This window comes from Poecile atricapillus, chromosome 12 (genome assembly GCF_030490865.1).
Source record: "Poecile atricapillus isolate bPoeAtr1 chromosome 12, bPoeAtr1.hap1, whole genome shotgun sequence".
Taxonomy (NCBI): domain Eukaryota; kingdom Metazoa; phylum Chordata; class Aves; order Passeriformes; family Paridae; genus Poecile; species Poecile atricapillus.
Genome location: NC_081260.1, coordinates 19,481,833 through 19,509,383, shown reverse-complemented (window position 1 = coordinate 19,509,383; position 27,551 = coordinate 19,481,833). Strand labels below are relative to the sequence as shown.

Genomic DNA, 27,551 nt, shown 5'->3' with positions numbered 1-27,551 from the left:
CTCACGCCTCTCAGGGTGCAGAAACACATCACTTATCAGGCTGGGACATCATCTGCTGGAGTGAGGAAGTCACGGACTCCACTTGACAAATTTGGAAAGGGAAAAAAAAAATAAAAAAAGAGCAAACCGGGAGGTTTTGTTTATTTCTAATTGGCCTGGGTTTACGGGCTCCTGCCAGCACATTAAACAAAGGGTCTGCATTCAGATTGGAAAGAATGGTGTGCTTTCATCATGCTCTGAAGCTCAGACGAGGCTTACACATAGCCTGGAGAAGTCCTGCTCGATCAGGATGATCAGGTCAAGTCGCAGCTGATGAATGCAGCGTGCGTCACAGCAGCAGTGACGTGCTCCAGGCAGGGAGAGGGAAATACCTGTGCTTTCTGCAGCGGGGCCATCCGGCAGCAGAGGACTGCAGTGCACTTCAGGCAGATCTGCAGGAATATGCTTTTGTAATTGCTAGAGCCAGAGTCCTGAGAGGGGTTGAGGATCAGCGACAGCGTGGAGCCATCTATGATCAGTCCATATTCTTGACTCAACGTCCAGCTTCTGCAGCACAACAAGGAACACGTTTGAAATGTAATCAGACCAAGAAGTCAGCCTAGCTGCTTTTATCATCTTAGTGAAAAAAAAACTGGTTTTGGGTTAATCTTCTTCCCATCCATTTTTCAGGGCTTAGCAATTTTAAAAAGCTTAGACTTAACACGTGCCCTTCACTAAAGGAACAGAGCAATTAAGTTCAAAGCCAGCTAATACCAGAGATGATGAGCAAAGCAAAGGAAGCAGTCGCAGTGCCTGCAAGGAACCAGTCCCCAGGGCCACAGCCTGCTCCTGCTTTACCAAATTTGCATCAGAAAGGCGCAGGGCCGGCTCCTCTGGCTGGCTTACCTCTTCAGGCCTCCCCGGTTCTTGGGAACATCCTGAATCAGCTTTTTGTGGTACTCCAGCAGCAGCTCATGGAGCCGATCCTCCTTCCTCTCGCTCTCGCCCACCGTCCTGGCCGTCAGCTCCAGCAGCTCGGTGCTGGTCTGGAACAGCCTGCAGGCGTAGCAGGTGGATTTGGCAGTTTCCATCTTGTCTCCTGTCAGCACCCAAACCTTCATGCCAGCTGCGTGCAGGGCTTCGATGGTCTCTGCCAGCTGCTCCTGCAGCCTGGGAGCACAAGCAAAGCATCACAGTCGGCCTCAGCCCATCCTCACAGCCCTGACTCTGACCCTACAGGTACACAACAGCAGCCCAAGAGAAGCTCACTGACTGTTCCCATGCTGGGGAGACCCCTGCCACAGGATTACAAGTCAGCAATACCAAGCTTTTATTTGCAGGCAACAAGAGAAATCACTGCTTTATACTCTTGACTCTTAGGCCTCACAGTAAGAGTTTAATTTACACTTGCAGTTACTATAACTGAATGTGGAATTGAATTTGTTTTGATGTGCAAATTAATGCTGTGTGCTTAATTCACTCTCTAGAAGTGCAAGTATTTCTGTAGTTTCATTAATAAATCCCAATTCCTACTACACCAGCCAATTTAAGCAACTAGGGCACTGTGAAATGGGTTGTGCCATGGTGTAATTAATTGCCCTGGACAGTGCCAGCACCTGCCTGGCTGTTCAGTTCCACCACAGCGAGTCTGGGCTGCAAGGCCACATCACAGAGAAACCACAGGCAGCACAGGGCTGGTGCTGCAGTCACCTCTTTACCTGTCTTCTACAGCAGTAGCCCCAATCAGGTGCATGTCTGCTTCTGTGTCGTCAAAAACCTTGGCCATCTTCTCCTCCCTGTCCTGCAGAGCCATCTTGGCTTCATTGAGCTGTCTGTCAATTCTGTCATACTCCTTTTCACTCAGCTCTTTGAAGGCCACACAGAGTGTTCGGTAGCCATCCTGGCAGCGGGAGGGAAAGAAAATAAAATGGACAAATGCCCTAAAATCCAGATTTTTTACAGCTCCTCACTTCAGGGTTGGTGCTTTTGTCTACCATCAGCCCTTCTGGCAGTACTGACCCTGAGGGCAAGGAGAATTTGTTGGCTTGTGTCAAAAGAGCAATTTTCTGTGTTTATACAGTAACTTCTTCCCACCAGAGTAATCATGGTGCTGCTTATTATGTGCAGAAAGAAACTAAGAGAAGGACCAGGGCTCAGAGAATGCAGCAGCAGGGACTGGGTGCCACCAGAACTGGGACCAGGCTGCTGATGTTACTTCTATTTTTAACTTGCCTGGGAGATGCTCGGACACAACTGTGATGGAGACCATATAAGTATATCAAATAAAGGTGGAAGCCAACCAAACAGAAAAGGAAAGGAGCCTGGCACCAAAACAATGTGAAGTGACACTCACATTTTCAACACTTCCCTCCAAAGCAAGGTCACATCCCTATTTTTGGAATAAGGCTTTCCTGAGCCCAGGGGCCAGCCAAGTTCCACCCGTGTGCTCACCATAGCATTGCGGTCCACGTGGACTTTTGTTTGTTGGATTTCTTCTTGCTGCACCCTTGGAAAAATAGAGGAGTCTGCTCCTTTACAGAAGAGAAGCAACTTTCCTAAAAGCAAATTATAAATAGTTTATAGCACTCACAAGCTGCAGAATGACTTAATGTCAATAGAAGCAAGTGATGCAGAGGGAGGAATTCTGGCAGGACTGAAGAGGGAACTGCTAGAAACCCAACTGGCTACCAAAAATGGCCTTTGACCAGCCTGTGAAAAACCTGTGGCTGACCTGGCTGAGACTTTGGGTTCCCCACCTGCCTCTGAGCAAGTTTTCTGCAACAGGCTGGACACTGTATCTGTAAACCCTGGCAATCTTTCCAGGGAGGGTAAAACCAGCATCCCAAACTTTACAGGACTGACACTTGAGAAGGATGGTGAGCTCTGAATTTTTGTCTGTTATTCCCATGAAACCCCATCCCACCCAGGGGACATTCTCACATGTCTTCCCTGTACTTGTTCCAGCCTGGAACAAGGCAGGCAGGGAGCTCTCCAAGGGTCACTGTTCTCATCCCCTGAGCTGCTGCTGCTCCCAAACAGCTGCTAGGAAGGAAAATTAACCCAGTACAGAATTCAGCCTAGAAAAGCTCAGCTGGTCTGGGTGACAGGAGTGAGGAGGATGTGTTTTAGAGCTGTGCACACAGCTGTGAGAGGCCACAAGAGCAGCTGGCCTGTACCTGTGCTGGTTCTCACAATGACACTCATACGGCGCCGCACGGGGTCGAAGTTCAGCACATGCAGGAGTTGGTACCTTTGGAAAAAGAAAAAAGCTTTGACTCAGTAAAGGAAAAATAGAAAAATAACTATTTGAGACAGAAAATCACTAACAATGAGCTGCAGAAATCAATACACCCTACATGTGGCACCTGGGAATGAATTTCACAGCTACTGCACGAGAAAATGGAAGGAAAAACCCAAATTCCAGCAGTCCTGTGGTGCTCTGAGCATGGGACTGAGGGTGTGGGTACCCACCAGTGCACCAAGGCCCCAGGCTGGGCAGGGGCTCAGCAGGGAATGGGGCACCACGTGCCACAAGCAGTTACACCGAGTCTCCCACTTAAATAAGAAGTTTCTTCATGAGGGAAGTAGGAAGTGAAACTTGCTTGTGAAGGGAAGTTCTCAGGGAGTGCTGGGATTAGGCCAGTGACTCACAGATGCCCACCAAGCTGTGAGCACAGGGTAAAATCTAACTATTTTCAGCTCAGGAGGGGGAAGAAAGGGGTTACAGGGTATGGAGCAGTATCACAAGTTCAGGTTTACAGTGTCCAGCTGTGAGCCCCAGCCACGGCCCATAAGGTCAGCAGCCACCTCATGAATCCCAGCAGCCACCTGCACAACCTGGTGCAGGTGAAGGATACACACAAAGGACTGCAGGCTCTTGAGGGACCTGAATTTAGACATCAGAAAGCCACCCATGGATTTCTGCAAGTGAGCCTTTAAAGTCACCTACACCTTGATGTGCTGTGCTCTGTAAATGGGACAGGAGTTTTGGGGCAGGTCAGCACGGTCTGACAGCCCCCAGGGAACAGCTTTGACCTTGCCAGGCTGACCAAACTCAATTAAGCTGGGTGGGAGTGGTGCAGAAGAGCAGCCCCGTTCCTCAGCAGCCCCAGCAGCACTTACATCTCAGTTTCATTCTTTTGGTTTCGTATTTTCATGAAATTGTTTTCAAGTCCTAGAAAAGTGAAACCATACCTGTCAATAAACAAAAGGACAGAAGAACATTGAAAACACCCATTGGCACATATCATACAACAATGTTCTCGTTTCACCTTCTGCACTGCAGAGGAGAGCTGGGTGAGCCCGAGCTAAGGAGCACGGCTGGATGTTTGTTTGCTCCATGAAGAGCCTGCTGTGATGTCCTGGCACTGCTCCCATCCCCTGGAGAGCCTGGGCACTGGAGCACACAGACACACAGAGCCTCTGGACATGGTCCACTGGCTCTCTGGCAGCTTTACAAGCCATGAGCAAGTACACACAGCTGCACCAGCCTCCATCTAAAACCGAGGGGCTGCAAGGAGCACAGAATCACTGAATGGCTTGGGCTGAGAGTATCTTACAGATCACCCAAAGCCCTGCCATGGGCAGGGACCTTTCACTAGCCCAGGTCACTGTAAGCCCCACCCAGCCTGCCCTGGAGCGTCTCTGGCAGGGTTCAGATGTGGGGTTGACAAAAGTAACCATCCTATTATTTTGCCACTGCATGGCAAGGAAAGAAGTTCACTGCAATGTGCACATGGTAGCTGGTCTCTGTTTCTAGGGGATTAAAGCCCATGTGGGCTGCAGCAAAGAAGCCTCTGCCACAGCTGGGCACTGCAGCACTTGGGGCTGCTCTCAGTGAACACAAACCATGGCATCCCAGGGAGCTGCTCAGGGGAGATCCCTCACAGAGCATCCCTTTAACAGAGAGCTCATTCAAACCCACAGGCTCACAGGACTGCAGGTCAGCTTCAGCACCACTACCACAACACACTTCCCAGAGAGACCATGCAAAGGGATCTGTCACCTTCAGACCACCCTCACCTCCCTCCTTCCCAGCAGAGAGGGTGAATTAAAAAGCCAACATCTTCACATTCTTACTTTTCTGCGCCTTTCACCAAAGCGATTTCATCTGGGGAAGAGGAGATATAGGTGTATTTGCGCTCTGGGTGTGCCATCAGCCCATCCACCTGGTCTGCCTCCTTGATCTGAACCGTGTGGCACAGGCAGAGGGCTCTCAGGAACAGCTCCTCGCGGCTCTGGGCAGGAGGGAGGGAGGGCTCGTTACCAGCTGAATGCCTCACCCAGCCAGGAGCTGCCCACAAAACCCTTCCAGCCAGCAGCACACACACTTCTTACCTTCTCAGCCTTGCCGTAGTATTTGAGGGGTCCATCGGTCTGGGAGAAGCCATCCACCTCTGAAAGGCAGTCCTTGTACTTGTGCCCGTCGATGCAGCACTCGATGAACTCCATGCTGTTCTCTGTCAGTGTCCCTGTTTTGTCTGTGAACACGTACTCCACCTGCAAGCACCACACAGCTGCCAGGGGCTGGGGAAGGAGCCCAGACAGAGCCTGGGGCACCTCAGTGCATCTGGGCCAGTGCTGGGGAGTGCTTGGCTCTCCCAGCCCCACTGCACAACAGACACAGGTGCCCCGCTGTCACCCTGAAAACTCAGCTTCTGAGCTTGCTGACATGGTTTTCTAAAGACTTTCTCAGGACAGTAACTGTAAACATAGATATGTGTACATTCTTTCTGTTCCACGTCTTGTGATGGGCATCTCTCATGGCGAGTGAAGTGAGGAAGTGTTATCCTGACCATCCATCCCTGGCTGTGGGCAGGAGCCTATAAATCCTGGAGGGAAAATAAACTCTGCTCTTTCTTTCACCACACCTCAACCTGTGTCCGTGTGATCTATTCATCTTCAGTGGTAACACCCCGCTACATCACTGTGTAGTTCTGCTGCTTTGCCCCTTTGTTTCTCAGCACAGGTGATGGGAGGCAGCTTCTGAAGACTAAAATCTGTCTCCAGGCTCTTCACCTTCCCCTCATTCACTTTCTTGGGTCCTCTGCTACAGCCCTGCTGCTCACAGAGCTGCTGCTGCAGGTCTGCTGCCTCCTTTGGGGGATTCTCATCTTGGAGCTGTATTTCAATGAGCTTATTACTCCTCCAAGTGTATTTTTATTATTGTTTTTAAAGCATAATCAAAAGCAGGAGGCACTAGACATGCCCTGCACTCATCAGAAAGGGAAGCCTGAGCTGCCCAGGTGCCCCAGCAAGGCAGCAGCAGCACAGCTGCACGTGCTCTGCACGCCCAGGGAGATGACTGGGCAGACCTTCTCATTAATCCTCAAAGAGTCAGAGGATTTTTAATTTTTAATTGAAGCAGTGAAAGCAAAGCACCCTGCCACGCAGAGCTGCGCCTGGTATTGCCCAATATGGAAACAATTGGCGTGACCCAATTCCTGCTCTTTCATGCACTATTTATAACCTTATCTGCCTCACAGAGCCAGTGCAATCACATTAAATGGAAAGTGCCACCAAAGCAGGTGAAGCTCTGGCCCCAGGGGAGCGTGAGGGATGCCACTACAAGGGCTCCTTGCAGGGAGGGCACTTCCATCCACATCTTCATCCAGACAGATGCAAACACAGCCCGTGCTGACCTGCCCGAGCTCCTCGTTCAGGTCCGAGGTGTTCACCAACGCTCCCTCTTGTATTTCCTCATCAAACATCTCCTTGTCCCAGGAGATGAAGAAGGAGCCCAAGAACTTCTGCATCTCCACTGTAACGTACATGGAGACAGGGATAATGAAATTGAAGAGGACCATAAACGACAGGAAGTCTGTGAACATCCGCAAGACCTGCAAAGGACAGAGGAGAAGATGTCAGGACCTGGGGGCAGTTTCCAGCAGCACCTCTGGGATTCCAGACAGCTTCTCAGAAAGGGTTAAACAGGAAAAAACAACACAGAAACAAACACAGCCCAGATACAGGGCTAAATCCCATTTTCCTTTGGCACAGAAAATCCCACTGCCTTCTGCAGATCTACCAGTACACGAGTACACCTCACTGCTTCATCACAGTGAGCAAAGCAATGCTTCATAAGTGTATTTATGGTCAGAATATACTGCTACAGGCTCATCCTGACCCCGAGCAAGCAGGAAAAAGGAGCAGGTGCCTTGAGACCAGTGGCAAGGGTACAAGTGGTGCAGTGACATCCCTGCAAATCCTCCTCAATAACCCATCAAATGAAGATCTCTACACACTCACTCTCTCAGGCTTGACTGCCCACGTCTTGGCAGCTTTAACAAACTGGTTGACATGGCCTCAGTTGAAGTTTACCTATTCAAAGCTGAAAGACAGCTCAAGTTCAGATAAGGACCCAGGTTAAATCAGCTGCATTTCTGTATTATATAGTATTTATTTATGCTTTGCCCTGCTCCACACAAATATCACTGTGCACAAGCATGAGAGAGGCACAAAAGAAACACAAACAGCAGGAGAGACTGAAGGAAACAACAGCACTTTCTGTGAGCAAACAGGACTCCCAGGGCTGGCAGCAGGCACTATCAGATTAAACAAAACAGCCAGAATAAGTAAAGCTGGAGGAGGTGCTGAAATACAAATCCACTTACCTTGAAGGTCTCTCTCTCTTTTTTAGTCTTTTCATTGTACCAAGGCTCATCATTAAATGGATTACTCTGCCAGACATATTTCAGAGTCGTGCACACAGTGGCCTTGCCCAACAAGATGCACAAATACACTATCAAGAAAGCGTTGATAGATCTGAAAAACAGGTTTCTTTTTTTAAATTCTTGCAGCTATTTTGATACAGAAAAACATGTAAATAGGCAGGAACAAGACCTCCTTACTTTTAAGAAGGGAATTACAGAACAAGTGCTTTTGACACTGCTGATAGTCAGGGTCAGGTTCATATATGTTAACATTTCTTAATTTTGTTTTTAAATTAAAAAAAAAAAATTAAAATTAAAAATGATCCTTGCAAGATATGCTTTCTCAAATACCCAGATTTTTCCATGCAATCAGAGAGCATCTGAAACAAAAGGCAGCGGATTAGGGGATTATTTCTGTACAAGTCTTCCATTAAAAACAAACCCAAACCAAACAGGTTTTACTGACATTTTTCTGAACATAAATACTCACTTTTCTACTGCAGACCGTTTCTGAGATTTCCCTTGGTAGTTGAGAGCCATTTTTGTCTCCATTCCAGTATAGACTGCAACTCCTGCTGGGTATTAAAGCAGGGCTCATAAGGGACAGGCAGCCCCAGAGGGACCCAGCTGGCACTTGGCCATCAGGGGCATCGGTGTTTACATCAAACTCCAATCCCAGCTGCAGGAAGAGCCATTACCCAGGGACTGTTCAACCACACAAACTCTGAGGCTGCTAAGAAATGTCCCTGCTGTGTCCCAGAGCCCAGGGACAGTCAGGAGCAGCATCATTCTCCCATCACAGCCATCACCAGCAGTGTCTGAGTCTGTGCCCCCAGCTCAGCACCTGGGCACAGCTCCCTGCCCATCGTGGCTCAGGCAAGAACAGCTTGCTCTGGTGTTTGAACAGAGCTGGGCAGCCCTGCAGACAGGCACAGTGCCTCCCAACTTCACCCTGGCCACTTTGCAACCAGCTTGTGTGAAAGCCACAGCTGTACAGCCCAGCTAGGCAGGCTGCAGAGAAATATGTTCCCTCTCCAGATTTCGTAGTGAACATCTACATTTGTCATTACTTATCAGAACTACTTGAATAAACAAACAAAAATAACTTCACCATAAATCTTCTTGGTGTTTTTGAGGGTAGCACCTTTCAACAACAGGTTTTCAGGACCCAAAGACCTAAACATAAAAGAAATGATAACATTACATCACTTGAAGAACATTCAAACTACTTTATAAAATCAGAAATAGGATATAAACTAAGGTTCCTTACATCTGGTTACAGGATTTGTATGTTAAACTGGGGCCTTGCTTGAATTTGTTTCTCTTTATGTAATTACATTTCCATTTCACCTTACAAATACTATCTCCAATGCAAAGCTCCACTCTTATTGGGGGATTTTCATTAAGGCTTTTGAGAAATAACTGCAAAATGCTCAGATCCAGTATGTTCCAGTACTTTTATAAAAATGCAGTGCTAAAATCATCAGAAGCCTGTCCATTCCAGCCCAGTCAATCAATGGCACCATCAAAGCTGACAGCCCCATTTGTGTTTTTATTTCTCTTTGAAAGCCTGAGTGACCCTCTGTTGTTTCCAGGGCATGAACAGACCCACCAGAGCACAAAACCCATCCACCGTGCTCTGGTGACAGCCAGCTGTTTTGGATGGCTTATGAACATTATTTGCTCTTTTTTTCTGTGTAACACTCTGATGTTTGAGGTTTTTCTTACCTTCCAATGACAATATTTTGTCATTGCCTGGTAAATTTGTGTTGCATCAGCAGGGCAGGACATTCCCAGGTGGTCCTGCACTGCTTCCCCAAAAGGGGCTCAAACAAACCACAGGATGGCAGAAGGGAGGCCTCCTTTTAGAATGAAATCTTAGGAATGGTTAAGAAAAAAAAATATTCCCAAATGATGGCAGGAAAAGCTCAAATCCTTGAAATTCTCTGTAGATACCCAAGCCCTCTGAGGAGGACCAACAGACAGCTGCAAGACCAACCTGGCTACAGGCTCTTGGTTACTTCTGTAGATGATAATTCTTCCAACAAATCTGTCATAAAAATATGAGAAACTTGTATTACAAACACATTATAGATAATCAAAGAAATTAACATGAAATGGAAGCAAATACAGAAAGAAGTGAATGTGAGAGTTTAATGTTTCAGAGGGGTGGCTGTGCTCAGGACAGGGAGAAGGCACACACTGGCCAGGCTCAGGAGTGCTCACACACCCCAGCACAGCCCCATTACAGACTGCAGCACACCCCAGAAAACCTCCCTCGAGGATTTCCCACACACATCACTCACTCCTGGAAGTCATTCAGCCCAGTGCATTTTGCTGGGAAGGTAGAGTGGCCTAAGAATAGCTACATGGACCATTACTACTGCTGAGCTGACAAAAACCAGCTCATTATATCACACAAAGTCTTGCACAAGGGAGGCTTTTCTGCAGAGACACTGAGCTTTGAAGACTTTGCCATCCTCATTCAGAGGGGGCCCAGTGGCCTCGCACTGCCCCAGACAGCTTTTGGTCTCTGATGGAAGGAAGATGGCCTCAGGTGATGGTGCTGAGGTGTGTGCAGGGGGTGACAGCAGGCAGGGCAGGGTGCAGGAGGGACACACTCACTTGTAGAGGTCAGGCTGTGGCTGCTCACACTCGATTGTGGCGGTGAGGGTGTCGATGGCTTCGTCAGTGCAGAGCACGGTGGTGTCGCGCACCGCGTAGTGAGTCTGGGCACAGGAGCACAGCAATGTCACCACGAGCCCCAGCAGCAATCCCAGCCCCCAGTTTCACACCCCAGCCCTTAAAATGCCCTGTGCACAAGGCTGCCAGCACCAGCAGCTCTCCCAAGCCCTCACCACGCTCCCACAAGGCGGCTGAAGCGTCCCTCAGCAGAGAATGAAGTCAGTGATGCTTGAGAGAAACCACAGCAGCAAGCAGCTGCTCTCAGGCATCCACCAAGAGCAGAGCATCCTTGGCTTTGCCCTGGTTGGGTGGAGGGGAGGCTGCAGGTGAGGAAGGGGCTCCTGGGGACCACCTGCCCTGGCTCCTGATGGTACCCAGACTCCAGCACCAGGGATCGGGTGGAGCACTGGCAGACTCTGAGCTATCTTTAGCAGCTGCTGCTGCAAAGGTTCATCTCTCATAATTAACTGAAAAGCCCACAAAGGATCTGCTCGCTGCCTTTCAGGCTCTATTTATAGGAGCTACTCAGAGCTCCAAGTCACGGCAGGCTGCCTCAATCCATCTTCATAAACAAATTCATTAAAACGCTTCCTCCGCTCCTGACGCGCGCGTCCCCTTCCCTGCGCGTCCCGGGAGGCACGGCCACGTTACACACGCTGTAGTCATGGCAGTAGAAATCCCCACCTTGGTGCTGCTTTGCTAACCTGCCTGCCTTTTCCAGCTGAAAATGCCCGAGCACACGTGGAGCCCTGCAATAGATCACGGCTTTTGTCAAGCACAGGTCAAAGCTGCTCCTGCAGCGCCCAGCACCAAAGCCAGCCCTTGTGTGGGGTTTTGTGATGCTCCCATCAGCAGAGACATCCTGCAGTTGCTGACTGATACTTCAAAGCCACCTCCCAATCAATTCCACGATCTTCACATCCTTCAGTGCATTTAGGAAACACATGTTCTTTTAGCTAATATATGGCCAAAGATTTGTGCTTCAAAGACAGAGCCCTGACAAAATCTCTTCCACAATACTATTCCAGTTACACTTAATCAGGCACCTCTCTCATACCTGCATCTGACATGCCCCAAATAGCAGCAAAATCCCCACCAGGAAGGCAGCAGATACCCCTGCAGATGAGGTTTGGTGATTACCCAAGTGTGCTCCCCTCAACCCCCCTTTTGCAGCAAACTCTGGTTCCTAATGTCCAATCTATTTCCCCAAACAGAGCTGGCTTTTCTATTCTCTCTTCCCCTTCAAGCTCATCTTCACCTCATCATGAAACAGAAGGCAGCTCCCAATCACCTACAGGAGTCCACAAACCAAGAAAAAAACACCACAGTGCTTGATACAGAAACTCAGCATCGCATCTCCACACTCACAAGTTAGTGAGAGCCAAGACTCTGCAAAAGTGATGTGAACTCATGCATATAATACACCTGACACAAATAAGCAATAGCCTTTTAACATGGCTAGCTATTTTTAGCCTCAAGCCACTTCAAAGCTCCAGCTCCTCCTCAGCAGTGGAGCCAGTGCTGTGCCACCAGCTCCCACACAGGTTATCCAGCACCAATTAACAGCCACCCAGAGGGAAGAGCCACAAATCCCAGATAAACACACCAGATCCACACACAGTGGTATTCCCACTGACTTCAGAGTATGCTGGAATGAATCATGCCATTTTAAAGTATCTCCCAGTCCTACTACTGCAGCTGCTAGTATCTATATAAATATTTATCAAACTCAAGTGCAACCAAATGTTCGTGTCTTCTGACGTGTATCAGTTCTTGTTGCTTCTTTCCCCAGTTTAGAGGAGGGGAGATAGAGAAAGAAAGAAAATAGACTGAAGACATTCATCCTGAGCAAGACCAGTGTCAAGTTTCACTGCTCACTTCAGGGAAAGGGAGAGAAGATCCCAGAAGTGATGCTTTTCTCACGCTGGTGAAAAACTCCCCAAATGAATGCAGACATGCTGCCTGAAAGAAGTCCCTAATCTCACTGGAAATGCTTGGTTAAGTAACAGGAGTGTTGGCAGGTCTGGAAAGGAGCTGCAGAGCTGCAGGCACTGCTGCCCTGCAGCACCAGAGCTCACAGTGGGGCTGGAGCAGGGAAGCACTAACACAGCCAAGCCATATCGATAAATGGCAATCCAATCTGGGGCAGTGCCAGCAGGAATGGCCTTTGGAGACAAAACAGAGCACAGACAATCCCCCAGGGCTTCACTGCTGACACACTGGAAGCAGACAGGAGGCAGAAGCTGTTCCAGAGGCACACAGCTGTGGGGATGGGCTCCATGGCAGCAGCCTCCAGCCAAGCACAGCACCCACCCTGCAGGCAGGGCCATCCCCAGGCAGCAGCTCCACACGCTGCCCCTCACCTTGAAATTGGACTCGCCATCAAGGCTCGCTGTAGTCACATAACAGGTCCCATCAGTGCTGCTGGAGGCCAAAAATATCAAGTCACAGGGGAAGGTCTCATCTGCTTTCACTTCTACTATGTCTCCAACCTAGGGGAAAGGAAACATCCACATGACAAGTCCTCTCAGCTGTTATTACATGATTTAGCCTCTCTCAAAGCCTACATCACCTTGGCTAAAAGGGAAAGCAGGGTGTGAGAGGTGCACTGAGCATCCCTCCCAGCCTGCTGGGGCCACCAGCCCCACACTGACTCACAGCACCCACGTGGCACAGCCAGCTTTTATTTCTCTGCTACATCTTGATGGAGCAGGAGACTGCACTTGCCTCAAGTGCGGTGTGATAAATCAACATCAAAGCTAAATGTACCTTCCTGGTGTCCTTGGGAGAGCTGGAAACAGAAGAGGACTGCCTGTCCTGGAGAAGTGCAAAATGCTGACAGATCTGTCACTTGTCAGCACGGGTACAGCTTTTGTGAGACAGCTTTTCAAAAGCAATCAAAGGCAGCTTCACTCCTTAACTGGGAACAGCTCTGGGAGCACCTCATCTGAAAGTGAGCAGCTCTAACCAGTACAGCCCTCCTTCCCTGCCCTGTCCCCTCAGCCTCAGTGAGGCACACATGCAAGGTCTCAGTTAACACTTACCTTGATTTTTTCACTCTCTTTCCGCACTTGCTTTGCATTTTCCACAACAAAGACGTTGCTTTTGTTCACTTCGTTGTCAGCTCTGTGCCTCAACCAGTCCTCGTAGCCCTAAGGCACAGACACAGGCAACACAAACTTGTAACAGAGTGAGTAAACTAATGAAAAAGGAGAGAGGATGAGAGGGACAAATTAAAACAATGAATAAGGCAACCGCCCTTAGACCTCCTTCATGCCTGACAAAACATCAACCAGAGTAGCTCAGACTGAATCGATTTATTTTAAAAACTTCATATGCATATTTGACAGATTCAGAACAGATTAAAATAACACAAAAATAATCTACATGTGGGGCATGCAACGAGCAGCTAAACTACTGTAACATATTTCTATTATTCTCAGCTTTGGTAAGAACAGACTGATAATATGAATAATACACTCAGCAGCCTGCATCTCTTTCCTATGGTAACGCAGGATGAGACTCTTCCTCTTCAGTCTTTACTGGAAGAATAAAACAGTGAGATTTGAAGCAGAGAGATTTTATTCTAGCTCTCCCTTTCCAGCCCCCGTAGAAGAAACTTGTTTTTTTATTATTCAGCCAGGAAATTTTAAATGGCATGTGTGCCTGTGATGGGAGGCAAAAGGTCTTTTAACACTGCAAGAAGATGAGGACTACACATTTTCAGGACTAGCTGAGTGGCTGAACAGAACCTGTCCTTTCCACCTACCAACATGGGAGCAGAGCGTGGGCTGCATTTGGAACACGTCTCTGCAAGGACTCAGAGTGTTTCTAAGAGGAAAAACATTCAAGTAACACCAGAGCTACAGCAGAAAGCTTTGCTGACCCTCAGGGCCTGCTTTCAGCAGCACAGGGATGCTTTACACTGCTAGAGCAGGAGACACCCACACTCAAAATGCAAATCTCCTGAAAAGCACCAGTGCCCATCTCACCCTCTAAGAAGGGTGCACCAAACCTCCCAGCACATGTTGGTGGCTTCTGAGTCTATTTAAATCCGTTCTCTACCTGTCTCAAAGAGCATCCTCTCCTCCCCACAGACACTGTACCTGTTTGATAGCTGTGACAGTGATGACAAAGAAGAGCGGGAGGCCACTGGTCACGGGGCTGGTTGGGGTGTCCACTATCACCTGCAGAGAGAAAAACACTGCTGAGCCCTGGGCTAGGCACCAGAAGAAACCAAAACTTTGCTTATGGAGGGAAAAGGGTGCTCATCCCACTGAGGGCAGGTCAGAGCCTAGCAGAGGAGAAAAGGAAGCGAGGGCTGGTTATGAAAGGGAGGGCAGTACCAGTCATCTTGAACCACTGACATTGGGAGGCTAAAAATAACACACATCAGCCCAAATTACCTACAAAATACACTGCAGAACAGAACATGAATATTTAAGTAAAACAGAAACGCAGGCTTTGTCTTTAAGCTCTCAGATTTGGAGTTTGGAGTGTGATGTAGCACTGTGGCTGCACAGGGGCCCTGGGCAGAGCTGGATCCTCCCTGAGCTCAGCCCAGGGCTCCAGGCAGCACCAGGGAAACAGCCAAGGCCCTGGATCACTAATTCAACCTTCAGGCTGTGGGAAACCACTGCTCCTTCTGACTGAACCAGGCCCTGAAAGGGTGAGAATGGTAGGACAGGTCCATAAGTGGGAGGGAGCACTTTCCACCTTCTGAGCCAATACTCCACAAACTGCTCATGTTCCCTGCTGTTCCTGGAGAGACTGTGAGCACGAGAGGCAGATGATGAGGGCTCTGATGAAAGGGGAAACTCAGCAGAAAGGCTTTGTGTCCCCACAAAGGGACTTTGTCTCTTGTTTGTGCTTCCCCAGCATGCTCACAAACAGCAGCATTTGGATATTTATTGTTTCAGGCTGCCTGTATAAAGCTGTGTTAAGGACAGGGCTCCTCTTACCAGCTACACAGACATTTTTGCCTGTGAAATGCTGTAATATTACCCTGCACTACTGAACCCAGAGAGAAAAGCCAAAAGATTCTGAAGTGGAAGAGATACACCACAAGAAGCAGTCAGATAAATGGCAGATGAGTTAAGTAGCAGGAGGGTAAGCCAAGATAAACACCAAAAATATTTGCAGGTACATGAAAGCCTGGATCACTGAAAAGGGTATAAAATGCTTCCAAGCAGAAAGTCTGGAAGAAAGCACACTTTGTTTGGAGGAACAGCCTCAAGTGAGGGTAGTGCCAAGTGTCACACAGACACTGCACACAGCACATGGGATGGCCACTCACAGGGCAGTGTCACAGGCCAGGAAGCCAAAAGTTATCTTGCAAAAATTGGACAGGTCTTGGCAATCCAAGAAGGACCTGGGCTTTCTGCTGAGAATGGCAAAGTAAAGCATCTCCTGCTGTCCAGCAGGAGAGTTTCCTGCACTGGACAAGATGGAGTTGTGCTTATCTATGTAAAAAAACAATACAATGTCTGCCCACACAGATCTAGGATTACAGATATAGGAACACACTATCAGATGAAGTGCCTGGAAGAGTTAATACATGTATTTGGAGTTTGGCTGCAAAAGCCCTGTGGCTGGACTCTACTCTTCCCCTTTGTGGCTGGTGAAAAGCTGAGGGACACACAAGTAACAAGCCAGGACACAGGCAGACCCCTCTGAAACTATTTCTGGACTGGTTTAGGACCTCAACAGCTTAATTTGAATCCACTTAGAAGTGACAAAGTCCTCCTGTTACTTAATAGCTCCTTCTTACGAGATTCCTTAGGACACTAAGGAGCACACTCCAGAAGTTATCTCCACTTTCCTCCTCAGAGACTCTTTTCATTCCTGCTGTCTCCTGAAACAGCTGATTGCCACCAGCTCAGTCTGTCCACACACACTCAGACTGTGCTCACTCCAGGCCAGCCCCTTCCAGCAGGAGATTCCCTGCAGGCTCCTGTGAGAGCTGCAGCAGATGAACCAAAGAACTGCAGCCCTGTTTGTGCAGTGTTTTATGTTTAATGCACATACTTTGTCTTAAAGAGCTGGATCTGGAGTCTCAGAGAAAGAGATGTTTTGCTAAAGTGTTCCCCAACAGCCAGGACAGATACAGCAGGCAATTCCTCCAGCACTGACACTTCACTCCTCATGCAGCAATCGGGTGGGACAGCCCTATTCATTCACAGAAATTTAAATATAAGTACAAACATTTAAGATACAGGTGGCATTTTCAAGGTATCAGCCTTTGTATTACTTGAAATGAATGGAGTGGCCTGGAATGCCTTTTTAGGGCAAGTGCCATCTCCAGAAGGACAAGCACCCAGGGGCAGGGCTGCTCCATCCAGCAGCCAGTGGATCCCTGCTGCCAGGCTGGCCCTTGCTCTCTTGGCTTTGTTTGCTCTCTAATTGATCATGAGGGCTGCTTCCCAGTTTTGAGGTGCTCACAGAACACAGACAAGGAGGAACAGCCAGGTTCTCCTCTCACCTGCACAGACCTGTGCCTAAAACGGGCACACAGCTAGACTGGAACCCGCTTTGTAATTATAATCAGGAATATTCCATGCTCTCCACGGCCAGAGGGTCAATATAAAATGTAATAGCACGTCACTAAGTGGCCAGCTACACAAAAAGGACATCCCGACTCCAGGGTATCGCTTCAGCTCAAGGCAAATTACAAATTGGGGTTGACAGAATGGAGCAATGCCAGTGAAATGAAGAGATGGAGGCAAGCCAGCCAGAGTAAATTGGCCTTTCATGTCACACTGCCAGGAGGAGCCATGGCTTGGGATCCCTGCTCCTGCAGCAGCCACAGGGACTGGAAATCAGAACCCTTCCCTGCACAGCTGAGCACTGCAGGCACTCATGGCTTAAACAGGAGAGAGAGTGATAGCCCAGCTCTGAGCAGCAGAACCCCAGCACACCTTTCCCTTTGCTCTGGGGTCTGTTTCCAGCCCAGAACTGCCTGTGTGCTCAGCCTGAGCATTCAAAAGGTGAGCAAAGGCACTGCAGCCATTCTGCCAAACTCCCTTTGCCCCAGCACGTTCTGACAGCTTGCTTCTCTTGGATGACAGAACAGACAATGAGTATTCCTCAGGATTTGCCCCTGCACTCAAGCCACAGAGCAGAGCAGGAAAAGTTTCTGCCTGTAATAAATTTGCTGTTTTGCCCATGAAGAGCAACTCCCTGAAGCTTCAGGTTTCCCAAACTCATCCTATGCATTTTCTGAATTTTACTGAGTACATCCTATCTCTCCTGCTTGACTTGAAACTCATATTTGAGACAAAAATATCCTATCACTTGGAGAAATACAGAGCTATGAAACAGAAGAAGTAATGGTGACAAAAGAATAGACCTTAATTGTGTAGTATCAAGTGTATTTTCAGTGATTGAATGATCTTAACAGTTAGAAATAAGATGGTTTCTCAGTGTTTCAGCAGTCATTCAGACCCCATCTCAGACAGGCCCAGATATTTAAATTATTTTTATGCCTTGGATGGTGTGGCAGAATTCTAATGCAGCTTCCAAATCAAAAATTTCCAAACTTCTTATAAGCACAAACAGTTTTAAAGCTCAATTCTTGTTTGAGCTGTGTTTAACATCAGTGCCTAAATAAAACTTGCTCTTAGCATCAAAGCTCTTACCTGCACGAGGAAGATGATGAGGAAGTAGAAGTTGGCAATTCTTCTAAACTGCTCAAAAAGGTTCTTTGGGAGGAAATTCCAGAGGGTGTACTGCGGGGAGAGAGGGGGATTCACAAACAGACCAAGGCACGTGGCTGATGGGGACATCATCACACCATAACCCACAGTGAAGACATTTTTTTTTCCAAATTCCCAAAACCATCTTAGAGCTGCTTTTGTTAAAAAAAAAAAAAAATGGCAAAAGAAGAGCCATGCTGCTCATACAAATTCAGTATTAGGTTGTGCTTCATTATAATTTTAAGAAGGCTGCTGAATAATTTACTCTGGAAAGCACGTGGAATTTAAGAACAACATGGAAAATAATGGGTCTAATATCTCTCTTTCAGTCTGTCTGGAATAAAAAAAAAAAAGCAGTCAAGTCTCAAGACCAATGTCCATTTAATTATAAAAGAGACTGGTCAGGTCCCAGGCCTAGCAAATATAAAAGGGAAAAAAGAGCAAGGACATAACATGCAAAAATAAATCAAGGAAGAACTAAAATTAGTGCTAAAGCAAACCATTTGTCAGGGAGGGAACAGAGAGGGGAAGGTGTCCTCACTGAAGGCTCCCCCTGCGTGCCAGGGAAACGTCAATGGGAATGCTACACAAGTTAAACACCAACAGACGGAAAACTTCTCCCAAAAAAACCCCCAGGCATACAAAAACAGATAAGATCCAAGATGTATAAAGAAAGAAAGGAGAGGGAAAAACCCCCTTGCAGCTCAATACAGCAAAACTGAAGTGTTAAAATAAGTGTATGCTGAGCATCACAAATCCCAGCGCTGGGATACGTATCCAGCTGTGTTGACAATATGGAATGCCACTTGTTTGATATTTTACTCCAATTGGCTCCAAATCTTTTGAAATAGCTTCATGAATGTCATGGAAAAAAGCTAAGCAGAAGGCAGATGGGTGTCATCACAGTTTTGCACCATAAACAAAAGCTGCATTAATACCATATGAATGTTTCCCCCCCTTTCATCCAAAGGGATAAACAGAGCATGGTTATTTTTGTCCTATCTCAAGAAAGAAAAATCCCACAGAACTAAAAAAAAAAAAAAATCATATTTTTATGTCCCTTTATAAAATAATGGCCAGTCTCTTTTACAAATTTGAGATGCTGTTACCTCATGCTGTACTATATACACCTACCCTGTCTTTTCTTCCCAAAGGGGATGCAAGAAAATTTTAAAAAACAGACCAAACCCCCCCCAAACCTACAAAATCAACATGTCCATGTGCTTTGCTCTCATCCAGCCTACAGGAAAGGAACTTCACACCCCCACTGGCACTGACAGGATGAAAACCCAAATACTGAGAGACTGGAGCTGTGTGTAAGGGCTGCACCAGGCTGCTCTGCTTGCAGGGGAATCTTTGCATTCATCCTCGAGGAACTCGGGCTCTTGGCTTCCAAGGCCACTGCCAAACAGCAGCAGGTGAGAACAGGAGCAGAAGAGGGCAGCTCACCTTGGAGGAGACGATCCTGTTGTCGCAGAACTTCTGTGCCACGCACGCCTCGGTGTCCGACACGGGCCGGTGCCCGACCACCACGGTGCGCGTCCCCACCCGCTTCTCCTCCCCAGCACACTGTCAGGGCACGCAGGAGAAGGAAAAAACAGCATTTAGCTCAAGAATTCAGGTATTTGTATTCGTGGCTTCCAGCTTCTCAGTGCACCGTGCTGTTTGTTGGAAATGAGGCAGCTGGAGCTCAAAAATTCACCTGTCTGCCCCAGCCAAAGCACAGAGAGTGAAGAGGAACACGTAAGGTCACTGGGCAGAATCAAGGACGTGCTGAGCCTGAGGCACACCTCTGCTCAGCCATGGTAACCCCGCCAGGACAGCTCACTGCACCCTGCCTGTGCAGGACAGCTGCAGCCTGTGCCAGCTTATTCTTCCCTCTTGAGGGAGAAGATGTCTTTATCAAGCACTTGAAGTCATTAGGAATATAACTTAGCATCTTTACATCTCTTCCTAGTCCTGACCTGGAGAATCCTTCAGCTCTGGGTTTATTCATTGCATGGAGGACGATGGCAGCTCCCTCACACTCATTCTGTCCAAGCCTCCAGCCCACACAAAATGGCTCACCAGCACACTGGCACACACAGATTTAGTACTCAGCTCAAAAAACCAACAAGGTCTGCTTCTGCTATTTAAAAATCCCAGCTAACATCACGAACCGTGAAGCAGACAGCTTCACATCACAAACTCCTCAAGATGACACACAGGGTTGCTGGGAAGCCAGCTGGGCTTGCTGGGGGTTTAATTTAAAGCAGAATGAGATGTCACAAGTGAATGTCAGCCTCATGTCGTGGGGGCTCGATGACAGCCCCGGTGCTCAGCAGCAGGATGGGGGAACTGCAGCAGAGAAACCTCAGCAGGGAAGCAGGGCTGCTCTGCCCGACAGCAGCCCTTGCACAGAGCCACCTGTGAGCCACTTGTGATCAGCAACACGGGGCTCTAGCACAGCCCCAGCCTCCCCACAGCCCCTCCAGGCCACACATGGGAGGAGACAGCACCCCCCAAACAGACAGAGCCTCCCCATCCAGAGGAGAGATGTTAAATGTAAACGCAGGACCTGAACGCACCAAAAGCACCAGGCCTTGTCTAGCTCAGTGTAACTCTTAAACATCACATTTCCAACTCCCTGAAGCTTCTTTTAAAGCCTTTCCCAGCCTGTGAGGAAGCTGAGGCCAGGCAGGTCCCTGCAGCCCACTGGAAGCTCTCAGTGGTTGAGGCAGCACTGTGAGCTCCATCTCCATCAGCCTCCAGCTCTGGCCAGCCCAGCACACAAGTTTCTCAGTGGACCAGAAAACTTTGTTTTCAAAAACAACAGAACTGTGCAATAGTTTAAAAATCAGTTTTTCATTCTGTCCAGGTTCCCCCTTTCATACAACAAAGTGTCCTTGCCACAGATGCTCACAGCCAAGGGAGAAGACCTGGCTGGCAGCAGGAAGCATTTTGTGATGCTGAACTTAAAATTGCACAGTAAATTTAAAGTGTCCACAAGAGCAAATGGGGGAAGATGGGTGAGGGGGAAAAGAGTGGTGTTAGACCAGGGACAGATTTACGTAGAGTTGAGGTTTTGAATTTTAAGGCATGAATAGGGAAGGCATTTGTCACAGCCTATGGTTCGAGGGCATTAGCAGGCAGCAGGGCTGCTAAAACACCAGCAGATACTCTTCATACCCCACTGAGTCACGCTAATCCTCAACCCTACAGCTTGCTTGCTTCGAAAGCTCACCACAGCAGGTGTCACAAACACCAAATCCCTGTCCCATGTCAGCTGCACGGGCTCAGCCTGCTGCAGGTGAATGCTCTGGGAGTGCCCTGCATCAGCATCCCCTTGTCCAAAGGGCTCATGGCAGGCAGCTTGTCAAGGTACAAACAAAACCCTGCTAGAGAAAAGGTGCTCTGAAGAAAAACATGCTGACAGAAGGCCTGGGACTAACTGCTCATGGGGAAAAGTGTCAAAACCAAAAAGTTAAACAGTTAAAACTGGTGGACCCAGAGCAGCAGCAACCGAATGGATCCTGTTGCCCAAGGAGCAGATCTACCCAAAGGAAGTGGCAGCTCTTCCCTTCCTCTGTTTCCCACCCACATCTGCAGCACCTTTAGTTAAAGAAGTGTTTTTACACCATGCCTACACTTGGGGAGGTGCTGACCATCCTCACAGCTCCAGTGCTAGGAGGATTCATGTCCTACACCACGTCCTGCACCTCCCAACAGGCAGCAGCCACCAGCACCCCCAAGAGTGAGCACCCCAAAGGTGGGCACAGCTGGCACACACCCCCAGCACAGCACCCCAAAGCTGGGCACAGCTGGCACACAGCCCCAGCACAGCACCCCAAAGCTGGGCACAGCTGGCACACACCCCCAGCACAGCACCCCAAAGCTGGGCAGGGCTGGCACACAGCCCCAGCACAGCACCCCAAAGGTGGGCAGGGCTGGCACACACCCCCAGCACAGCACCCCAAAGCTGGGCACAGCTGGCACACACCCCCAGCACAGCACCCCAAAGGTGGGCAGGGCTGGCACACACCCCCAGCACAGCACCCCAAAGGTGGGCAGGGCTGGCACACACCCCCAGCACAGCACCCCAAAGGTGGGCAGGGCTGGCACACACCCCCAGCACAGCACCCCAAAGCTGGGCAGGGCTGGCACACACCCCCAGCCACAGCACCCCAAAGGTGGGCAGGGCTGGCACACACCCCCAGCCACAGCACCCCAAAGGTGGGCAGGGCTGGCACACACCCCCAGCACAGCACCCCAAAGCTGGGCAGGGCTGGCACACACCCCCAGCACAGCACCCCAAAGCTGGGCAGGGCTGGCACACACCCCCAGCACAGCACCCCAAAGCTGGGCACAGCTGGCACACACCCCCAAGCACAGCACCCCAAAGCTGGGCAGGGCTGGCACACACCCCCAGCTAGGGAATGCACCACCACTGCAGCAGCAAACAGCCCCTCTTGCAAACTACAAACTGCAGCCAGAGGAGGGTCCCTGACGTACCTGCTGCATTGTGGAGGTGCCAGCCACGGTGCCACCAAGCTGTGCCCCGGGAGCAGGAGGCAGAGCCATCCACGGACACCACGGCAGGGCCAGCAGCTGGGACACGTCCCCACGTGTGGTCCCCACCGTGCCCTGCCCAGGCTCTGGAGCCAGCAGTGCCTGGGGAGCAGTTCCAGCCCAGGGAGGAAGCGACAGCTTCCCCTGCCACGCTGGGAAGGAGCAGGGTGAGGGTTGCCACTCGCACACACTGGCACAGAAACCACCAAGTTCTGCTTAAAGCACTTCTGGAAAAGTATACACAAGGATTTCCTGAGTGTCCACAGGAAGCACGGTGTGTGTGAAGCCTCAGGAGCAGGGAACCTAAACCCAGGTGGCACCAGCTCCTAGGAGGGTTCATCCCCCAGCCCCTTTGTTCACCTGCAGCATCACCCACACAGGTGAGTGATGCCAGGGGAGCAGTGACACTGTAACCCACCGTGCATCCCTCCACGGTCTCACAGGCTCCCAGCACTTCCCTTCCCATTGCCTCAATTCCCACGGCATCACACCTTCCCACAGCCACACCAGAAGTGCAAGGCTTCACTCCACATCTCCCTTCTCCACCCCCCAGGAGCCAGCACACACCAGACACCTGCAGCAGGAGGTGCTGGCTGAACTCAGCAATTAAAAGCTCTCACTTTGACGAGCCCAGCCCGGGCCCTGGCCGGGTCGTTAATAGATTGCTACGTCTTAATAACAGCTCTCAACAGAGACTTAGAGGCAGATTTAGGGAATAACTGCCAGGCTTTTGGGAAAATTATAAAATATGCAGATTAGCAGGGAGAGGATTTAAATGACTTTTTCCAACTGCCTTTCATGAAAAAATGTAATTCTGATGGCAAAAAAATAAAAGAAAATATTACTTGGATGCAATTCAAGCAGCTGCCTCGTTGGGTTCTATAAAGCCTGCAGTCCACAGTGCTGGAGTGAGCACCAGGCAAAAGCCAGAGTTTCTCCTGCTGTTTAGAGCCAAGCCTGCCACAAGGATTATTCAAGGAAATAAACAATTGCATTGCCCTCACAGGCACTTTCTCACCTCCCTGGGCCAGAGGTGTTTGTGTGAGCACTGGGAGAAGCAGAGCTGTCTGCAGGGACCAGCAGAGTCAGATTGGGCACAGTGTGGGGACAGTGCCAGGGAAGCCACACTGCATGGCCCCACCAAGCCTGGAGGATCTGGGGATGCCGGCAAGTGACACAGACCCAGCTGCTCTCCCGTGTCCAGAAGAGCTCCCAGCAGCTGGCAGACACACAGCAGCACAGGGGGACACTGCAGACACCAGGAACTGAGAAGGGATGGAGCAGAGCCACTATCCTGCCTGCATCTGCTGAGGACCAGCCCAGGGATGCAGGGCTCTCCTGCAACGTTCCAAGCTTCAGTTCAGAGCTCCTGTTCACTCCCCCAGAGCCTAACCAAGCCCATCAGCAGGGGCAGATCTCTCCTGAAGCATCTCAGCTGGAAGACAGCAGCCAGAGAGTCAGACAGAAATCACAGGAGATGAAGAGGAGGCAAGCAAGGCTGTTGTGCCAGGAGCATCCCTCGGGCTGGCAGCTGCCTGCCCGTCCTGCCTTTGCCCACGCTTGGCAGGGCAAAGGGCTGCTGCTGCTGCTGCTGCTGCTGCACCTTCTCGTGCCAGGGAGAAGCTCACACATCAATGTGTTCTGTCAAATGCTTTGATGCAACCCAGCCTTCCCATGCTTGCACCTTTTATCAAGCCCACGTACTGCCAGAAGCAGCAGCTCTGAAATCAAGGCATTGAGGGGGATAATGGATATTTTCTTACATTCTGAAAAAGCCCAACTACGCGCCCATGGTCACCTGAGGCTTGGAGTTTCACTATTAATTTTTCTTTGAGGAGGTAACAATGGGTATGATTTGAAGGCATCAGGCCAGGAGTAAAACTGCCCATGGATGCAATTAATAACCCAACATATTGATGACTTGAAGCAGTGGGAGCATTACACAGAGGTGGCAGAATTACATTTGCAGCCCACAGCAGTCCCCAAATTCTCTGCCTGAGTTCAGGCAACTGTCCCCTCGTGCCTCTTCACCTTTCTCCCACAGAAATGATCCTGTGGAGCACAACTGCTCCCACCCTCCCCACTGCCTGGGAACCCACCACAGCACCCACATGGCACTGGATAAAAGCTGCAAACCTGGGTAAAAATTAGCAAGCCTGGGTAAAAATTAATGGAGTTAGACTGAGTTCAACAGGAGAGGTGAACCTGTGCTCTGCAGTCAGCGCTGACAAGGAGCCACTTCAAGAGGAGTATTTCTAGGGCAGCTGCAAACAGAGTGTTTAATTATATCCCCCATATGGAAAGCAAATGTCTGTGCTACCTTCTGGCCCTGTTTCCAGAAAAAAAAAAAAAAAAAAAAAAAACAGTGGCAGAAGAAAAACTAAAAAACCACCACCATTTGATTTACTACAGTTCCAGAAAGCACCAAAACCAGAACTAACCAGTAAAAAAACCTCTCCTTTCATGTTTGCTGAAGATAACTTTAAGCCACAAAGTAAACACAAATAACTCATAGAAAACAGATCTAATAAAAACCACAGGCATTTGAAAAAAAAAGTCATCTGTTAAACCCAGAGATTATACAGTACAAGTACAAAGCTCAAACATTTGAATGAAATCGCAGCTTATATTAAATATATGCAAAAGAAAGATTAAATCACATTACTTGGCTTCAATCTCATGAGTACTTTAAAGTCTAATTGCTCCTGTATTGTTCAATTTATCATAAAAGTAGTAGAGAAGGCGACCTGATTTACAAAAAAAGCTTGCAAAAATAACAGCACCTCCCAAAACAGCCTGTTCCAGCTCCTGTTTCACTTAGCCTCAGAAGAACAAAGGAAAACACATCCACAATTTTAAAAAGCCTCCATAAATTTACCGTAACCTCCCCAAAACATCCATCAGCCTCGGGAAGTTGCTCAGCCCATCAGCCTCACTGCCCAACCGATGTATTTTTAATTGAGGTTTCTTCTTGCCAATTTCCCTATGGCTCTTTGTCCTCAGTCACTCCTGTGAGGGCACAAGCCATGCTTTGAGAACACCCTTCATAATTCAGCAGCTCCAAATGTGCTTACCCACGCCGACCACATATTCAGGCAGATCTCCTGATTCAGAGAGAGAACTCCATCGACCAGGATCGACCCCACCACTGTCCCTGTGCCTGATGAAAGGGTCAATAACATGCACAGACCTTGGAAAAAACAAACAGCCAGCATTGGATCTGCAATGCTGAGAGCTCATAGGTCCAAGAGGAAGGGCTGAAGGCACACACTGCCCCATCTCATCTCCCACTGGACGGGACTTTGCTGCTCACTCCTCAGCAGGACGGGAAGGCTGGCACCTTGGGAAAACACAAAGTTGAAATTTAAACCAGTATCCCTTCTCCTGTGCTGAGGCTGAAGCTGCCACTGATATTTCAGCCAGGGACAAAACATGAGCAGCAGGGAGTGACCGCTGGGTTAAACCAGCTCCAGCCAAGGCTGGGGGCAGCAGGGGCAACCCCGAGAGCCCCCAGACCTAAAGAAAAGGCAAGAGCAAGGAGGAGCCACGGGAAAAGGGCCAGAACCTGGGGGGTTTTACACCACAAGCTGCACGTGATGGGGCTCAACACCCAGACCTCAGCCCTGGGGATGATAAAGCAGCACATGATGAGCTCTAGCACAGCATCACTGAACCAGACCACACCACCCTTAATGCAAGTGCAAGGGCAGCCAAGCAAGGGGTGCCAGCCAGAGCACAGCCCCATGTCCCCAAGAGCTGCTGCCTCACCATATGGCCTGACAGGGAGATCACCTTCAGCAAGGACAGCGGGTGGGGAACAGCAGAGCCCAACCAGGCTGCATTTCCTGGAAAAACTGACTTGGCCAACAAAGCCACTGATAAAAGCAGAGAGAGACATGCCTGGGTGGAGAGAACAGGGGAAAAGGCTACTTGAAAGGGTGGAGAGAGGAAATACAAGAGTTTTTCCCCTAGATAATAAATTTAAAGGAGAGCCCAGCCCTATCCTGGACTTGAGGAGTGCCATGGACAGGGGTGACAGCTGAAAAGACCTTTTTTTGGCACAGATTCTGTTTTTCCTTCTGGAGGCAGTCTACCCTCAAACCAGGCAGTACTGCATCTTCCCAGCAAATGTGCCACCATGGCTGCAACCCCAGCTTCTGCTCAGCAGCACTTGGTCCAAAGCTGGGCTCATGAGTGATCCAGAAAGCCAAGGCCAGACTGGATCCACTGGGGCAGCACTACTTCAGTGCTGCTGTTCTGTGAAACTCCTGCTCAAACACAACCACCGACCTTCACAAGTTTTCAGCATCTCAATTCTTTTTTTCCCCCTGCCCTGTTGGCAGCCAGGGTTATGAAACCATTGCTCATCTTGAAATACAGGCAGCAGATCTTTATTTTTGGCAGTCCAAAAGAAAAGTTCGACCAGCATGCCGCCAGCATATAAAACTCAGGCTCATAGGAACACTTCAGGCTGGAGAACAGAAAAAGGACTTTGAATAAGAGCCAAATGTTTTGCAGAGGTCACAAAGCAAATACAACGAGGTCTTCCTGTCTTCAAAACTCTTCCTCCCTCCTCTCCCCGGCTCAAGCTGTGCACATATGTCTGTTCATCGGCAGCTATTTTAGCAGGGCAGCAAGCTCTCCAGAGCAGTGATTTGGCCTGGCAAAAATTAAAATAAGAGCAAAATGGAAAAAAACCTCCCAGTTTGCAATTGTCAGTGCTTGCATCACCCAGCAGAGCTGTAATTTGTTGGTTTTCCCGTTGTTTTCTGGTCCTCTGAAAGGCTGAGCTCTTCAGTTATGGAAGCAAAAAACCCCTAAATGCTATGGTATGCATCCCAGCTCGGCCAGACATTACTCCAACCTCTGCCACCTACAAACATTTTGCCTCTTTTTAAGTTTTCCCAGCATTTCAGAGCCAGGCTGCCAGCTGACTGGCGAGAAGCCCATTTCCCAGAGCAGTTTCTTCCCTTTCCCCTGGGAAGCAAGCCTG

The 27,551-nt window shown here is 49.2% G+C and overlaps 1 protein-coding gene across 5 annotated transcripts in view; it reads right to left on the bottom strand.

Moving 5' to 3' along the window:
• ATP11C (ATPase phospholipid transporting 11C) overlaps positions 1 to 25,753 on the bottom strand; it is a 42,585-nt gene extending 16,832 nt beyond the window's left edge. For 3 of the 5 annotated variants that reach the window (XM_058847735.1, XM_058847737.1, XM_058847738.1), the window contains exons 1-20: positions 25,633 to 25,753; positions 19,460 to 19,579; positions 17,954 to 18,043; positions 14,423 to 14,503; positions 13,361 to 13,468; positions 12,680 to 12,808; positions 10,257 to 10,360; positions 9,631 to 9,681; positions 8,743 to 8,807; positions 8,122 to 8,206; positions 7,593 to 7,743; positions 6,621 to 6,818; positions 5,317 to 5,478; positions 5,059 to 5,216; positions 4,102 to 4,173; positions 3,156 to 3,229; positions 2,431 to 2,534; positions 1,698 to 1,879; positions 886 to 1,149; positions 372 to 546 (exon numbers count right to left, since the gene is read on the bottom strand). In XM_058847735.1, the coding sequence (XP_058703718.1) occupies positions 372 to 546; positions 886 to 1,149; positions 1,698 to 1,879; positions 2,431 to 2,534; positions 3,156 to 3,229; positions 4,102 to 4,173; positions 5,059 to 5,216; positions 5,317 to 5,478; positions 6,621 to 6,818; positions 7,593 to 7,743; positions 8,122 to 8,206; positions 8,743 to 8,807; positions 9,631 to 9,681; positions 10,257 to 10,360; positions 12,680 to 12,808; positions 13,361 to 13,468; positions 14,423 to 14,503; positions 17,954 to 18,043; positions 19,460 to 19,579; positions 25,633 to 25,740 (2,481 nt within the window). In that variant the 5' untranslated portion in view covers positions 25,741 to 25,753. The remainder of the gene's footprint in view (positions 1 to 371; positions 547 to 885; positions 1,150 to 1,697; positions 1,880 to 2,430; positions 2,535 to 3,155; positions 3,230 to 4,101; positions 4,174 to 5,058; positions 5,217 to 5,316; positions 5,479 to 6,620; positions 6,819 to 7,592; positions 7,744 to 8,121; positions 8,207 to 8,742; positions 8,808 to 9,630; positions 9,682 to 10,256; positions 10,361 to 12,679; positions 12,809 to 13,360; positions 13,469 to 14,422; positions 14,504 to 17,953; positions 18,044 to 19,459; positions 19,580 to 25,632) is intronic. The other 2 variants (XM_058847736.1, XM_058847740.1) reach the window with 1 other exon arrangement.
• Positions 25,754 to 27,551: the final 1,798 nt, after the last annotated feature.